The sequence below is a fragment of the Trypanosoma conorhini genome (genome assembly GCF_003719485.1).
Source record: "Trypanosoma conorhini strain 025E chromosome Unknown Tco_14.4_contig_00520, whole genome shotgun sequence".
NCBI lineage: Eukaryota > Euglenozoa > Kinetoplastea > Trypanosomatida > Trypanosomatidae > Trypanosoma > Trypanosoma conorhini.
The window spans coordinates 1-13,490 of NW_021704613.1; the positions used below are offsets into that span (position 1 = coordinate 1).

At 56.2% G+C, this 13,490-nt stretch overlaps 8 protein-coding genes across 8 annotated transcripts, besides 17 other annotated features; all 8 read left to right on the top strand.

The window, feature by feature from the left end:
• Positions 1–27: a microsatellite.
• A 111-nt stretch (positions 28–138) lies between these two features.
• Positions 139–178: a microsatellite.
• A 279-nt stretch (positions 179–457) lies between these two features.
• Tco025E_07076 (uncharacterized protein) lies at positions 458–1,861 on the top strand (the record flags this gene model as incomplete). The annotated part of the gene is made up of 1 exon (XM_029373943.1): positions 458–1,861. One exon carries the CDS (start codon positions 458–460, stop codon positions 1,859–1,861), a length of 1,404 nt encoding a protein of 467 aa, XP_029225908.1.
• Positions 1,862–2,160: 299 nt separating this feature from the next.
• Tco025E_07077 (uncharacterized protein) lies at positions 2,161–3,255 on the top strand (the record flags this gene model as incomplete). Its single annotated transcript, XM_029373944.1, has 1 exon — positions 2,161–3,255. The coding sequence occupies one exon, from the start codon at positions 2,161–2,163 to the stop codon at positions 3,253–3,255; it is 1,095 nt and encodes a 364-aa protein (XP_029225909.1).
• Positions 3,256–3,366: 111 nt separating this feature from the next.
• Positions 3,367–3,394: a microsatellite.
• Positions 3,395–3,567: 173 nt separating this feature from the next.
• Positions 3,568–3,603: a microsatellite.
• Positions 3,604–3,637: 34 nt separating this feature from the next.
• Positions 3,638–3,698: a sequence feature (GA-rich).
• Positions 3,699–3,739: a sequence feature (A-rich).
• A 14-nt stretch (positions 3,740–3,753) lies between these two features.
• Tco025E_07078 (proteasome alpha 7 subunit) lies at positions 3,754–4,467 on the top strand (the record flags this gene model as incomplete). The annotated part of the gene is made up of 1 exon (XM_029373945.1): positions 3,754–4,467. One exon carries the CDS (start codon positions 3,754–3,756, stop codon positions 4,465–4,467), a length of 714 nt encoding a protein of 237 aa, XP_029225910.1.
• A 461-nt stretch (positions 4,468–4,928) lies between these two features.
• Positions 4,929–5,471, top strand: Tco025E_07079 (uncharacterized protein; the record flags this gene model as incomplete). Its single annotated transcript, XM_029373946.1, has 1 exon — positions 4,929–5,471. The coding sequence occupies one exon, from the start codon at positions 4,929–4,931 to the stop codon at positions 5,469–5,471; it is 543 nt and encodes a 180-aa protein (XP_029225911.1).
• Positions 5,472–5,706: 235 nt separating this feature from the next.
• On the top strand, positions 5,707–7,347 carry Tco025E_07080 (uncharacterized protein; the record flags this gene model as incomplete). Its single annotated transcript, XM_029373947.1, has 1 exon — positions 5,707–7,347. The coding sequence occupies one exon, from the start codon at positions 5,707–5,709 to the stop codon at positions 7,345–7,347; it is 1,641 nt and encodes a 546-aa protein (XP_029225912.1).
• A 78-nt stretch (positions 7,348–7,425) lies between these two features.
• Positions 7,426–7,500: a sequence feature (A-rich).
• Positions 7,501–7,832: 332 nt separating this feature from the next.
• On the top strand, positions 7,833–8,837 carry Tco025E_07081 (uncharacterized protein; the record flags this gene model as incomplete). The annotated part of the gene is made up of 1 exon (XM_029373948.1): positions 7,833–8,837. The coding sequence occupies one exon, from the start codon at positions 7,833–7,835 to the stop codon at positions 8,835–8,837; it is 1,005 nt and encodes a 334-aa protein (XP_029225913.1).
• Positions 8,838–9,093: 256 nt separating this feature from the next.
• Positions 9,094–9,144: a microsatellite.
• A 450-nt stretch (positions 9,145–9,594) lies between these two features.
• On the top strand, positions 9,595–10,401 carry Tco025E_07082 (uncharacterized protein; the record flags this gene model as incomplete). Its single annotated transcript, XM_029373949.1, has 1 exon — positions 9,595–10,401. The coding sequence occupies one exon, from the start codon at positions 9,595–9,597 to the stop codon at positions 10,399–10,401; it is 807 nt and encodes a 268-aa protein (XP_029225914.1).
• Positions 10,402–10,573: 172 nt separating this feature from the next.
• Positions 10,574–10,646: a microsatellite.
• Positions 10,647–10,806: 160 nt separating this feature from the next.
• Positions 10,807–10,830: a microsatellite.
• Positions 10,831–10,969: 139 nt separating this feature from the next.
• Positions 10,970–10,997: a microsatellite.
• A 28-nt stretch (positions 10,998–11,025) lies between these two features.
• Positions 11,026–11,048: a microsatellite.
• Positions 11,048–11,066: a microsatellite.
• Positions 11,067–11,095: a microsatellite.
• Positions 11,096–11,127: 32 nt separating this feature from the next.
• Positions 11,128–11,212: a microsatellite.
• A 658-nt stretch (positions 11,213–11,870) lies between these two features.
• Positions 11,871–11,899: a microsatellite.
• A 152-nt stretch (positions 11,900–12,051) lies between these two features.
• Positions 12,052–12,090: a microsatellite.
• A 108-nt stretch (positions 12,091–12,198) lies between these two features.
• On the top strand, positions 12,199–13,143 carry Tco025E_07083 (uncharacterized protein; the record flags this gene model as incomplete). The annotated part of the gene is made up of 1 exon (XM_029373950.1): positions 12,199–13,143. One exon carries the CDS (start codon positions 12,199–12,201, stop codon positions 13,141–13,143), a length of 945 nt encoding a protein of 314 aa, XP_029225915.1.
• Positions 13,144–13,490: the final 347 nt, after the last annotated feature.

Below are 13,490 nucleotides of genomic sequence, written 5' to 3' on the forward strand. Positions count from 1 at the left end.
TATATATATATATATATATATATATATTCGTCATCGTAAGGAGCAAAATGGGAGGCAAAGAGGCGAGCTGCATCTATGACGACACGGGCTTGGCGAGCATAATGGAGTTGAAGGTGTTGCGCATTCCCTGGGCCCACCTTTTTTTTTCTCTTTTTTTCTTTTTCTTCTTCATTTTATTGTATGTGGAACCCACTCACTCGCCCCCTTTTTGAAGATTATTATTACTATGTTATTGTCCTCCGGGCCCTCTGTGTGTGTGTGTGGCTCGCTATCGCTTGTGCAACGGACTCTTAACGCTCTCCGCCGCTTTTCACGGCTGCTCGGGGGCGACGTCACGGTGACTAATTTCCCCTTTCCCCCCCCTTCTTTGCCATGCACGTTGCTGGGCCGCCGCGTTTCCCCCTGCCGCTGAGCAGAGGGTGTGCTCTCCCTTTTTGCGGTCCCGCGTGCATGGAGTATGCGGGCCTCACTGGATGAGGTTTCTGTCGGGCTAATAGATGAATTCTGCGTTCTCTGCAACGTGTGGCTCGCGGGCAACGCAGCACAGCACACACACGGAGAGAAGCACGTGAAGTGGAGGGAAGCAGCACAGACCGTCTTCCGTCGGACGGCGCCGGCGGCTTGTGTTTTGGCGGCCACGCTTCTTCGCCGTGCATTGGAGAGCGAGGTGAGGGAGCATTACTGCCTCCGTTGCCGCCAGCATGTGGGTGGTAAATTTCGCCAGGCTATACAACACCTTGACAGCCGCCGGCACCGTAGAAAAGAGGAGGCGTCGGTGCCTTCTGTCCCGGCGATGATACGCGAGGAATTACCTCACGCGGAGGATTTCCTTAAAGGCATATTTTGCTCCATTTGTCTCTGTGTGGTTCCAGTGCAGCAGGAGAAGCACCGTCTTTCAAAGCGGCATCAGCGGAACTTGCGTACTGCAACATCTTCTGCCTCACAAATGGAATCAGCAGGAGTGAGGCGGGAGATGTGGGCTGAGCTGCTGCGGCCTATGCACGGTAATGTATGCTGCTCCTGTGTCGAGTACGTCGCCGCGGAGGATGTCATGCAGCACCTCACGTCACCACAACACAAGGCGGCACGTGCCGCAGCACAGGGCGTGAAGCGCAAGGGTGACACGGAGAGCTTGCGAAGTCTCCTTGACAGCGCGGAAGAGTACAGCGCGGACGGCTACTGTTCGGTGTGCGATGCCACGGTTAGGGCTTCCATGTGGACGCGCCACACGCAGGGGAAGCGCCACAACATGGAGCTGCTGAGGGCATACCGCGACCCTAACGGGCAGGTACAGCTCTGGAAGGAGCGATTTAGCGCTGCCTTGGAGAAGAAACACGAACGTGCAGTGAATGCTGCCAAGCGAGCTCCCACGGTAGAGGTGCTGTCAGTGCCGCTAGATGCCGTGCTCTCGCAGGATGCGTCTGCTGGCAAAACGTCTATAAACTGCTCGCATCTACCGTCGGGGTCCTTTTCTCTCGTTGAGGCGCCGCTGCTCTTTTTTTTTCTCAAGGGATGCTGCCTCCTTTGTGACTGCGAGGTGGCACCCCAGTCGACGAGCTTGGTGGCGACGCCTGTCTGCAAGGAGCACTGCCGAACCTCAAGGCATCAAGAGGCGCTTCACGACTTTGTTGCCCTGCAGCGTGAAGTGGGGCTGGAGGATGCGGCAACTGCGTGGGCGGCGCGCTGGTACGCGGCGGCGTTTTGCGTTTTGCGCGAGGAATCCGCCTGCTGGCGCGAATGCGCCGAAGGCTTGAGGCTTCACACACGTGATGATTTTCTGAAGTTGCTCGAGGACGACCTCCGTGCGGACGCATTTTCGGGGTCTGTTTGTGCGCTACGTCCAGTTCCGTGCTCGCCATAGCGACCCCTTGGCACCGCGATGTTTACCTTTTTTTTCTTTTTTCTCTGCTCTTTTGCGGCTGTAGTGTTTGTTTCCTTTATTTCTTTCCTTCCTTTATATGTGTGTATATTATTGCTTCTGTGCCTTGCTTCTTCCCCTCACCTTGCGTCGCTGAGGAGGACGCACTGCTTCCCAGCTCTGGCTCTGTCTCTCCCCCTTTGGTTTGGTGGCTGTGGCTTCGCAGGCGTCCCGCTTTACCGCGGCGTTGAAAGAGCGGAGCGGTTGGAGGGCGCGGCAGCGGGGGAGGGGAAGCTGGTGCGATGGCGGAGCGACGACAGCCGCGGGTGCTGGGCGCCAAGCGAACGGCGTCGGATGCCCTGGGCACAGGCGTCATGGGGGACGAGGAGCTTGCCGCGGTGATCAAGCGGGTTGTGGCCGGCACCGTGGACGACGGCGTTACGCTGGGGCAGCTGGAGCGTGCGCTGGCCTTCTACGCAAGCCACAACAGCGAGTACACGAGACCCGGGGAGGATGACATCAACGTCCTCACGTCGGAGATTCTAAACAACTCCATTCGCGCCGTCATGCTCTTCAGCGACTTTTCCGCCGCATTCACCGATGTCGAGGTGTACTCCATCTCTGTTGCGATGCAGTACAACCTGTCACTAGAGGCACTGACGATAAATGGGGTGAACGTGAGTGACGAGGCAATTTCTATGCTGTGCGAGGCGCTCGTTCAGTCACGGGTAAGTTTTATTGATCTCTCCAACACCCCGTTAGAGGATGAGGCAGGGCGTTCCCTGGCGGCTTTGGCGCACGTCAACCCATACGTGCGCACCATTGTTCTCGATGACACGCTCATAGCCGAGGAGGTGTTGGATGAAATAGACGTGGCCTGTCAGTTCAATCAAAGCAATTTTGAGGCGAACGCCGGTGCGGTGGAAATCGCAAAACCTGCGGAGTTGGCGCGGCTGCGACACCGTCTGCAGCACATCATTCGGGCCAAGCATAAGAAGACGTATTACTGCGTTGCCCATTTGTTGGGGATGTGCCCTAACGGGGACCTCTGCCTGTACTCCCACACACTCATGACAACAGGCGCGCCGGACGCCAATGCCAATCTTCACGAGCGTCTTGCGGATCTCTTTGCAACGGGTGGAAACTGGCAGGACAAGCTTCCGTCGCCACCGCAAGCAGGGGCATCCTGGAAGGATCCGAGTGAGGGGCAGGGCCAGACACTGCGGCTGAATCTGGCGAGGTGCAAGGCTGTGGGGTCAAGAGGGACGGCAAAGGGGAAGGGGGTGCGCCACCAGACGGATGGCTGGCGGCGGTCATATCGAGCTGTGGGTGCAACCGTCGCACTGGCGGCGGCGGCGGCGCTTGTCGCAGCTCTCTGGTCCGCCAGGCGAAGATGACGCTGACGGTGACGTTGTAGCGAAGGAGGGAATGTTGTGCGGAAGAGGCGAGTTTCGGGTTGCGCCAGAGCCTGCCGTTGACGGCGTCACGGGGGGGAGGGCGTCTTTGCCTTGTTTGTGTTGTGTTGTGTTGTGTTGTCGCCCCGGGGCACGCTATAAGAGACGGCGTGCCGCGCCTTCAGTGTGTAGTTTTGCTTCGCCTCATTTTTATTTTATTCGTTATTTCCTCTCACCCCGACCCATCACCACCACCGCCGCCATGTGCGCAGGATTCCTCCTTGGCTTTTCTTTCCTTTTTTTTTGGGGGGTCCCTGTTTTTGGGTTTTGCTTTTTTTTTTTTGCTTTTGCAGGTTTCATTGCAGTGAGTCCCACAAGCGGCATCGAAGCAGAGAGCAACAACACGAAGAACAGGCTTAAGACGAAGAAGAAGAGCAAACAGGGGGAGAAGAGAAAAAGAAAACAAAAAAGAAAAAGAAAAGAAAAAGACCCCCTTCAGAAATGGCTGGCACCGAGCACGACCAGTCAACGGATATCTTCTCCGCGGATGGCCGTGTCTTTCAGGTCGAATACGCCTGCAAGGCCGTCGACAACGGAAGCACAGCCGTTGCTGCGTGCTGCAAGGACGGTGTTGTGGTCGCGGTAGAAAAGATTCTCACCAGTCGTATGCTGGAGGCGAGGTCGAATGACCGCATACACGCCGTAGACCGCCAGGCCGGTGTCTGCATCTGTGGCATGCTTCCCGACGGACGCGCCGTGGTCACGCGAGCGCGTGCAGAGGCGGAGAACAGCCGTGAGGTATTCGCCACCCCCATTCCAGGGGCCGTGCTTGCGGCCCGCATTGGCGAGTTTATGCACGTTTACACCACCCACTACGCGTACCGCCCCTTCGGTTGCTCTGTTATCATCGCATCGTACGCCGACGACGGCCCACAACTTTTTGTCTCTGACCCGAGCGGGACAGTAGCCGGCTACCACGGCATAGCACTGGGGAAGGGGAAGACGGTGGCTAAGACGGAGCTAGAAAAACTGGATTTTGAGTCACTCACCTGCGACGAGGCGGTGGTGCGGCTCACCAACATCCTCCACGAGGTGCACGACAAATCAAAGGATAAGTTGTACGAAGTGGAGGTGGCGTGGGTGTGCGACAAGTCCGATCATGTTTTTCGGCATGTGCCAAGCGACATGATTCCGAAGCCTTCTGAGCCGCAGTAGTGGGAAGTGAAGGATGGGACGAAAAAAATGGGAAAAAGGACTGCAGGGAGAAGAGACGATGGAAGACAGTGATGCTGGGGAGGGGAGGGCAGGAGGGAGACTACGATGCATGCGGTTTACTTTCCGGGGCCCGCCGCCGACTTCGTTTTGAGAGGACGTCTTTTTTTATTTCCTCCCTCGCTCTTTGTTTTGATGTTTTCATTTTACTTCGCTGGGGTCGTTGCTTCTCCCCGCTTTCGCCCCCTTGGCGGGGACGTCCACAGCCGGCGCGGTGGCGTGGCGCTGACTCTCGTCTCCGCGTTGGGCGCGTGACTTTTTTTTTTCGTTCTGCTTGTCGCCCATCTCTTTTTGCGTGTTTGTTGCCTGCGTCGCGCGCGCCCTCTCTCTCGCCCGCGCCCGTGGCAGCGGAGGGCGTCTGCATCGAGCGAGGAGAGGGGGAAGGGAGGAAGTTAGCGCCCGACATGGCTCTGCGTGGCGTGCCGCTTCGCCTCGGCGTGCACCGCGTTGGCTACACGCACCCCGGCACCCTCCCTGTGCCGTGTGCCCAGCGCTGGGACCTGCGGCTGGCGCGGGCCCGTATTTTTCAGGAGTACATCGAGGAGAAGGCGCCGGGGGCGTGGCAGGTGGAGGACGAACGCTCCATGTCGCCCGAGTTCAAGACTTTTACGGGGTACCCAATGCGGGAGATGCGTCCGGGGTACGGGCAGAACCTGCCGGACTACATCATGAAGAAGCGGTTGCCGAACAACACACACTACGAATTATTTGCCCGACGTGATATCCCTAACGAGGATAACGCGATGTATGGAAAGTACCTCTACGACATGACCGTGCATGGGACCTCACTGCCGTCGACTTATAGGATGCACAAGGACATCAACAAGGCCCAGCGCAACGACAGGAAGCTCTCGGGCAACCGATTCAAGGTAATTTGCACCTCTGGAGCAAAGAAGCCGCCCTCCGGCTGGGAACCAATTCCAGATGCGGTGGAAGAGGAGGAGTAGTACCCCGAGGCAGCCTTGGGTGTGCTGCTCATTATGGATTGCGATACTGACCGCCGCGACGTGCGGCTGCTTCCCTCCCTCTGTTTGACGCTACTGTTGTTAGCTGTTGTGCAGGCACCCAGTTACAATGCATGCGTGGAGCTACGCCTGTGCGAGTGCCTTTGCCTTTTTGTCCTCCGCGCGGTTCACGGTACGTGGCCTGCAATCGCCAATGTTTTAGGGGAAAAAAGTTAATATGGGTAGCAACCTGTTCGTGATCGATGACTGGAGGCGGGAGTTGACCGCCGAGGATCATGTGCAGCGGCAGCACCTCGCCAAAACCTCGTTGCAGCGGAATTTCCGTGGCGATGCCCAACGACGTGTGACGTCGTCGTCCGCGTCGTCCAGCATGGCAGTGGTGGACTGTTGCTGGGCGCGCGGCCACCGCGCCGGCGGAGCAGCGCCCGCCCTCTCGACGGCGCTTTCGACGTATCTTTTTTGCGCCCTCTCTGGCGGTGCCCTGTGCATCCTCAACACCACAAACTTCATGAAGATGTACCTCTTTGACGGCGACTCGTCGCGACGAAATCGCAGCGACGACCACGCGCAGAGGAGGGATGCCTCGCGACAGCACGATTCCCGGCGAGAAAGGCTGGCGGCCATCGACTCTGTCCTCCTCCCGCAGCGGGGGAAAAAGGAGCCAGCGGCGTCTGGCACGACACCGGAGGGAGATGAGTTTTCGTTGCTTGTGTGTGCCGCAGCGGAGGGCTGGCTGTGCCTCTTCACCGTCGAACCCGACGCGTCCAGTCACACGCGCTCTGCCGGCGTCCGGACGGGGGCGGTGCACAAGGCTGTAGAGCTGCCCTCCGACGACGCCGGTTCTGGCAAGGGAACGTGGGAAAAGGCGTACGTCCGCTTCAGCCCAAAGGGGAGGCGAGTTGTCGCCGTGGTTTCCGCGCGGGTCCCGTGCAGTAAAGCCGCCACGGCGCCGAGCAGCTTTGCTCTCGCAGGCGAGAGTGTCGAGTACGTGACGCTGTTTTGCGTGCTGAAGTGGCAGGAGGGTGAGGCACTGGAGACGTACGCCGTGGAGAGCTCCTGGACGAGCGTGCGGGCCCCGAGTCGTAGCGCCTCGGCGGGGCTAAAACACGTCGGCTGGTGGGATGACGAGGATAGTACTCTGCTAACGGCGTGGTCGGACGGCACAGTGTCGCTCCTCGATGCCAAGCTCGAAACCGTGGCGCACACCTCCATCTTCTCCACCCCGGCGGAGGAAGTGGCCGGGCGGGTGTCGATGGTCGCGGCCGCCGCCCCAGGCGCCCAGAGCAAAGGGAGTAGTGGGCGCGTCTTCGCAGCGCAGCAGGCGGGTCTTCTAGCCATGGTCCTGGACGGAAACATCGTCATGGTCTTTACTGTTCATGACCCACAGCAGCACTGCGGGGCCGCGGATGAGGAGGGGCCACTGCTGAAAGTCGCGAGGCTCGAGACAACGAAGGGCCGTACAGAGACGGGAGGGGAGTTTACGCTGCGCCCGGGGCATCACACGTACTGCAGCGAGGACATCCCTGTAGCCGATCTTGCACTGTTCGACAATTTTATTCCTTATACTTTGGCTGTGCTTCTGCAGAGTGGCGCGCTCCTTGCTCTCGACACGGTCACTATGGAACTCCTTTATCATCGCCCGCTCCAGCGACTTTTTCCCCCGAGAGGAGGGAGGGCTGTTCAGCAGACGGGCGATAAACACCAAGCCGCAGTGGCGGGAGACGGCAAGGCCTCCCGCAGCAGCACCAGCAGCGGTCGTGGTACCGACAGTGCCAACTACTTTATTAGACCGAAGGAGAGGCCAATGGCAATGTGTGTCGTCGAGCACAACACTGTTGTGTTTCTGCGTCCCTCTTGAGGCGGAGCCCTCCTCGTATGTACTCAACCTCCTCCTCTCCTCCTAACTGATAACAGCGAGAACGCGGACACACACAACCAAAGACAAAAACACTAAAAAAAACACGCAAAAATAACAATGACAACGACAAGTGAAGAAAAAAAAAAGGAAAAAAAAGGCGCACCCAAAGATGAAACACGTCGGGTTATACTACGTTTTGTCTGGTAGAGTATTGTGGCGGGTAACCGGGTCTCTGTGACTCTGCTTGGTGTTAGCGTGTATCTGTGCAATGCTTTTTTTCCCTTCCTTCTGCTCTCTGATTCTCTCTGTACCTCTGTCGGTGTGCGTGTGCGTGCGTCTTTTTTTTTCTTTTTCCTCTGGCTCTTTGCACTTGCCTTGCCTCCTCTTCGCTGCCCTCTCCCCGTTTTTTTTTCTCTTGTTGCGCGTCGGGACGCGGGGCTCCTGGCAGGTATTTGACGAACAGCCAGCCGTTCCGTCCCCGCCGGATGAGCCTTGTGGGCCGGAGCAATTTTTTGCTTCGCCTGCCCCTCACGCGCGGCCACCACCACGCCCTTCTACGGATGCCGTTCCGCTGCACCGTTGGGGCATCGATGGTGGTTCCTGCCATAGCGACGGGGGCGCGCTCCTTTGCGCGCGTCTCCCCTGTTCAGGGGACGATTGAGTCCCCCAAAGGCGGCTTCGTGACGGACGACGTGAAGATTGACATGAACGCCAATATCGGTGGTGCCTACGCGCGTGGGGTGTTTGCGCGCCGTGAGATAGGGTACGGACGCGAGATCATGAACCTCCCTGCCTACGCCATGTACATTGGCGAGAACGAACAACAAAGCCTTCGCGAGCAGGTGTTGATCCTCACAAAGGAGGTGTTTAAAAAGCTTGTGCTTGGGTCCCCAGAAGAGAAGCTGTACATCAAACACCGGATCATGACACTTATGTCCGGCGGTTTCTCATATTTTACGCGAGAGAAGGATGTCTTTGAGTTCGTGGAAGACGTGCGGGCCCCGGGTCCGGAGGGTGTTCTTAAGAATGGGGCCAATTATCTCCTTAGCGGCGAGTTCTCCTCCTATGACTTGCAAAAACTTCCACTCATCATTGAGTTTAATCGCTACGACGTTGAATACAACGGGAGACGCGGCATCTGCCTCTTCCCGGAGGCGCAGTACTTCAACCACCAGTGTGAGCCTAACGTGGAGGTGACGATTACGTACAATAGTTTGAAGGGTCGGTTCTTCCTGAGTGCGCGAACGGTGCGCCCGGTGCGGGAGGGAGAGGAGCTGTTTGTCAACTACATGCCTGGAAACACCCTGCCCTTGTCGCGGCTGGCGTTGGCGATGAAGAAGCGATGGGGCTTTGAGTGCACCTGCGTGCGCTGCAAGAGCCGTGGCATTGGTGCCGTGACAATGCTCTTTGTCGTCGTGCTGCTGCCCATGATGGCGTACCTGCGCTCCATCAATGTTCGCCGCGCTCAGGAGAAGCAGCGCGGTGTCTGAGGGGCCGCGGCCGAGGCCCAGGGAGGCGAAGTGAAGCGCATGAGGCGTGAGGCCGGGGGAAGAAGGGTTCTGCGCCCGCCTTTCAGCCCCGCTTTTTTTAGCCACGCGTTGCTTCTGCGGCGTGTATGAATTGACTTGGTATTTATTTGTTCGTTTCTCTTCTCATCACCGCCACCTCCCGCCGCTGCTTCCACGCGCCTCTCCCCGTTTTTTTTGACGCGGAGTTTCTCTCATTGTTTTTATTTATATATATATTTTTTGCTTTTCTCCTCCCCCTTTTGTTTTTGTTTTTGCCTTTCGCGTTTGCCGCGGCCGCGCAGTTGTTTTTGCTTCACCGAGAAACCGAAGCGGTTGGCGCAGGGTCGTGGGGACGCAACTGCCGCCGAAGAGAAGCTGCTGCAAAACAAACACAGACGACGCCAAGTCATACTAAAGGCAGCACTAAGAAAAAAATATTTAAGGCATTAAAGCAAAAACAAGAGGGCGCGAGGAAAAAAAAAAGGTCGAAAAGCCAAGCAGCAACCACAACAGCACCGCAAAATCAAGGGGAGCGAGAGAGAGAGTAGGACGTGGCGGATAGCTGAAGGTTTTTTTTAGTAATTTTTTTTTTGTTTGTCTCCTTGCGTTGCTGCCACGCTCGCAAACGGAGAGCGCTGCCGGGGGATTGCAAGAGAGAGGGCAAACTCTACACGTTGATTGCGCCCAGCTGCACATATATATATATAGTCCCTGAGCTGAGTGCGACTCCCTGATCATGATGCCAAAGGATCCTGGTCTCTGGGGAACAGGCCTGCTTGGCGGCTCCACCACGGGGACTTCAGGCGGGGCTGCAAATGCGGCCAGCCGTGCGTCAACAGGGATGGGTGGTGGCGCCACCGCGACACAGCTTTCTTCCACCGTCGCAGCGGCTGCCACAACCGCAGGCGGCGCGTCAATTCCTAGCAGCAATAGTTACGCCTTTTTGTCCTCTTCCGCCGTCACTGTCGCCTCCCCGTCGCTGCTCGTGCAAAGCGGAAGTGGTGGTGTGAATGGCCTCGGCAGCAACGCTGTCAGCCTGATGCCGGCGATCGTCAATCACGACCGGTCGCAGGAGTTATGTAAGTACTTCCTCAACGGGGGGTGTCTCCGTGGGGCGCAGTGCCAATACCTCCACGAGCTACCGGACGAGCGGCACCTTGATGTGAACGGCTACGGGTACATCCTCAACCCCAACGTTCACAACGCGCAGAAGACACTCCCTCTAGCAATGAACAGCAACCCAACCGGTAATGTTCAGGTGAATGGTGGGGCCTTGTCACCCTCGCCGCTCATGTTAGGGCTTAGTTCGGGCAATAGTAGACAGTCACACGGGGCGAAGGCCAAGCCACCGGCGTCGTTTATGGTAGGTGTACCAACCCAACTGCCGTTTCAGTTGTCCTCATCGAACGTCAAGGCATTGCCCCCGAAGTACCGCCCACCAGAGCCGTTCTTAGACTACAACCTGCCGCCCACACTAGCACTGCCGTTGAACACGCCGTCGAAGGATGTGGCCATGCAACTAACACGCACCATGCTTCAGAACTGAGCGAGGAGAGGGGGCGGGACGGGGAAGGGTCGCTGTGAGAAGTCATATTCCCTCTTCCGTTTTTTTCCTTTTTTTTCCTCCCTCCTCATCCTCATCCCGTATTTCATTGATTTTTTTTTTTCCTTTGACGCTCTGCTTCTTCGCCGCATGGAAGTGCGTGGCTCTCACTAACTTTTTTTTTTGTTATTTCGTTTGGAGTGTTTTTTTTTGTTTTACTTCCTCTTTTTTTTTGTTTCTTCTTTTGTGTGCGTGTGCGTTCGAACCCCCCACCGCGCGACCCCCGCCGTTGCAGTGCGGGAGGGCGGCAGCAGCGAGCGAGAGGGCGGTGGGGGGCGTCGGTGGGGCATGTGAATGGGAAGGCAACGAGGGCCTTTGCGGCGAGGCGCAGGAAATTAAAGGAGTACAAATAAAAAGAAGAAGAAGAAGAAGGGAACGGAGAAATGGGGTGGGCGAGCGGAAATTAAGAGAAGCAACAAGAATAAGAGCGCCGGGGCGCGTAAAACGGGCCTGCATAAATGAGGCGGCAAAGGCGGTAAGAAGAATGAGGAGGGGATGAAGAATGACAGACATATATATATATATATATATATATATATTCTTTTTTTATCTGTGTGCGCGTGGGGGTTTCCTTCTCTCTTTCTTTCTTTATATATATATATATAATATGTTTGTTTGTTTGTTTGTTTGTTTGTTTTCCCCCTCCCTCACTTCGAACATACCTCTACATATGTGTGTATGTAATAACACGTATATATATGTATATATATGTATGTATATGTATGTATATATACGTGCCTTATGTTATGTTGTAAACAGAATACTTGGGAATCACCAGCACACGCAGGCGTGTTTGTTGCCTGTGCGAACCGACAAAAAAAAGGAAGAAAAAAAGAGAAAAAGGACAGACACGCGAAGCAACAAAAAAAAAGAAGTTTATCATTTACTTCTTCGAGGGATTTGAGTCTGCTTGAAAAATAGAGAGGGGGAATGACGGTATTTGGACTGAGCGGAGGTTCTGGTCAGTTTCGCAGGCGTGCCCGGGGTGTTTACATTTAGGCCTCCCGAGCACATGGGGCCGCGGCTGTTAACGGCTGACGCATTTGCTTCTCTGTGCCTGCAGAGGTGCCAGCTCTGTGGGGGTGGGAGGGACGCCGTGTGTGGAGGAGGTGGGCGCTTGGGGACCACACGAGAGGGAAGCGGTAAACCGACGGAAAGAGGCAGGAACATTAAAAAGGGAAAAGTAAGGAGAAGCCATCTACTTGATTGATTCCGCGGCACCGTATAGTGTGCTGCCGACGCGAGCTTATTCTGCCTCCACCCATCCAAGCAGAACGTCCTCTTATTTACTCTCCCAGTCCTAACCCCCTCACGCTCCGTCGTTGCCAGAGGGTGTTGAGCCGTTTATTACCCCGCATCTATCTCCCTTCCACAAAGGATTCCATATTTCACTGTTTTTATTCCGCACTTTCTTTTTGTTTTTGTTTTTGTTTTTGTTTTTTAAATTTATTTGCCTTGTACTTTTTTTTTGGTTACGGAGGCGTATGCGATGAGTACAGGGGAACAAAAGCTTTATATCTTTCTCTCTCTATATTTACATGCGTGTGTGTGTGTGCGTGCTTGTCTTGCTATTCTCCATCTAATACAGCTATGTGTGTATGTGTATGTGTGTGTGTGTATGCGTGTTTGTATAAGTCCGGCTTGACTTCATGCAATGTGGCGCAATTGCTCCTGCGTATGCCTCTTTCGCCGCTCCATCTTCTTCTTGCCTCCCTTCTTCCCTCAATAGAGGGGACGGTGATGGAAGGGCAGGACTCCGGCGCGGCTTCACTTGAGGAGTCTGCAAAGAACTTCTATAGCAGTGGGCAATACAATGAAATTGTCTCGGGTTGCTGGGCCGCCTCTGCGAGGCGGCAGTGCTTGCCGAGTCTGATGCGGGTTGAGTCTGCCGGCAGCAAGCGAAGCAATTCCCCGCAGCACCTTTCCTCATTGACAGCAAGTACGGAGCAACAGCAACAGCCGCTTCCGTGGCTCCATGCATCCGGCGTCCCCGTGCCTCTGCTTGACGTCGGCGTTGACGGTGGGGAGGAGGTGCCCTCGGCGTGGAAGAGGGACTTTGTCCCTCCAACGCAGGGCGGTGAACCCAAGCAGCCGCACGAGCCACTGCCGCCCTCGCCGGAGCTGCCCGAAAAGGTCAAGATCTCCTTGAGTAAACGCTGGACGCCATACATTAACGGCGCCGTTCGGCGCTACAAGGTGCCAGCTAAATTTAGGGGCAGACTAGAGGTTGCTGAGAAGACAGGAGGGAGTCCGTTTCGGTACCTCGAGGAGGTGGCGCGGCAGCATGCGGAGGAGCAGGCCGGAAAACGTCCCTGCTACGACGTATTTGCGCCGCAGCTGACGCCGCCAACACAGTTCGTTCTGCGCGTACCGGACGCAGACCCGAGGCGGTTGCTGGACGAGGTGTACCCCAGCGCAAAGGCGCTGGCAAATGCTGAGACTTCGATGGAGTTACGGCAGCGGAAGGTGCTCTTTGACGCCACCCTCGGCGCGGTGAAGCCGTACGCCCTGGGAGAGAGTAGGGATCGCCAGGGGCGGCATCAGGGTCGGAGAAAGCAGAGGCCGGGAGAGGTGCCTCTGTCCATGCCACTCTCCGCCCTCTCGCACGATCCAATGGTAGTCTTTGTGGAGGCCATGCGGTACCAGCGACCCGGGTTGGGGGTTTACTCCTTTGATGTATACTAACGTGGAGGCAGCACGTAATTTGCCTTGAAATGTCACACGCTAATGTTCTGTTTGCTGCTTGCTCCATTGCCTACGCGGCAAGCGCGAGAGTGGGAGAGTTAGTCGCAACAACGACCAGCTGGCCGCCGTTTGTCGTGCGGAGTACGTACACGTCAAGAAGGCCGCCGAGTTGGAATGCAATGCGCACAGGAGATGCCTTCTACTGTCTAGCTCTCTCTCCGTTTCTTTCCTGTTGTCTTTTTTTTTTGCTTGCAGGTTACGTCTCTTTAACACTTAAGGAAAAGTAAAACAAAAAAACTTAATAAAACTAACCTTGCAAGGCACTAAGGGGAGGAGGAAGAAGAACG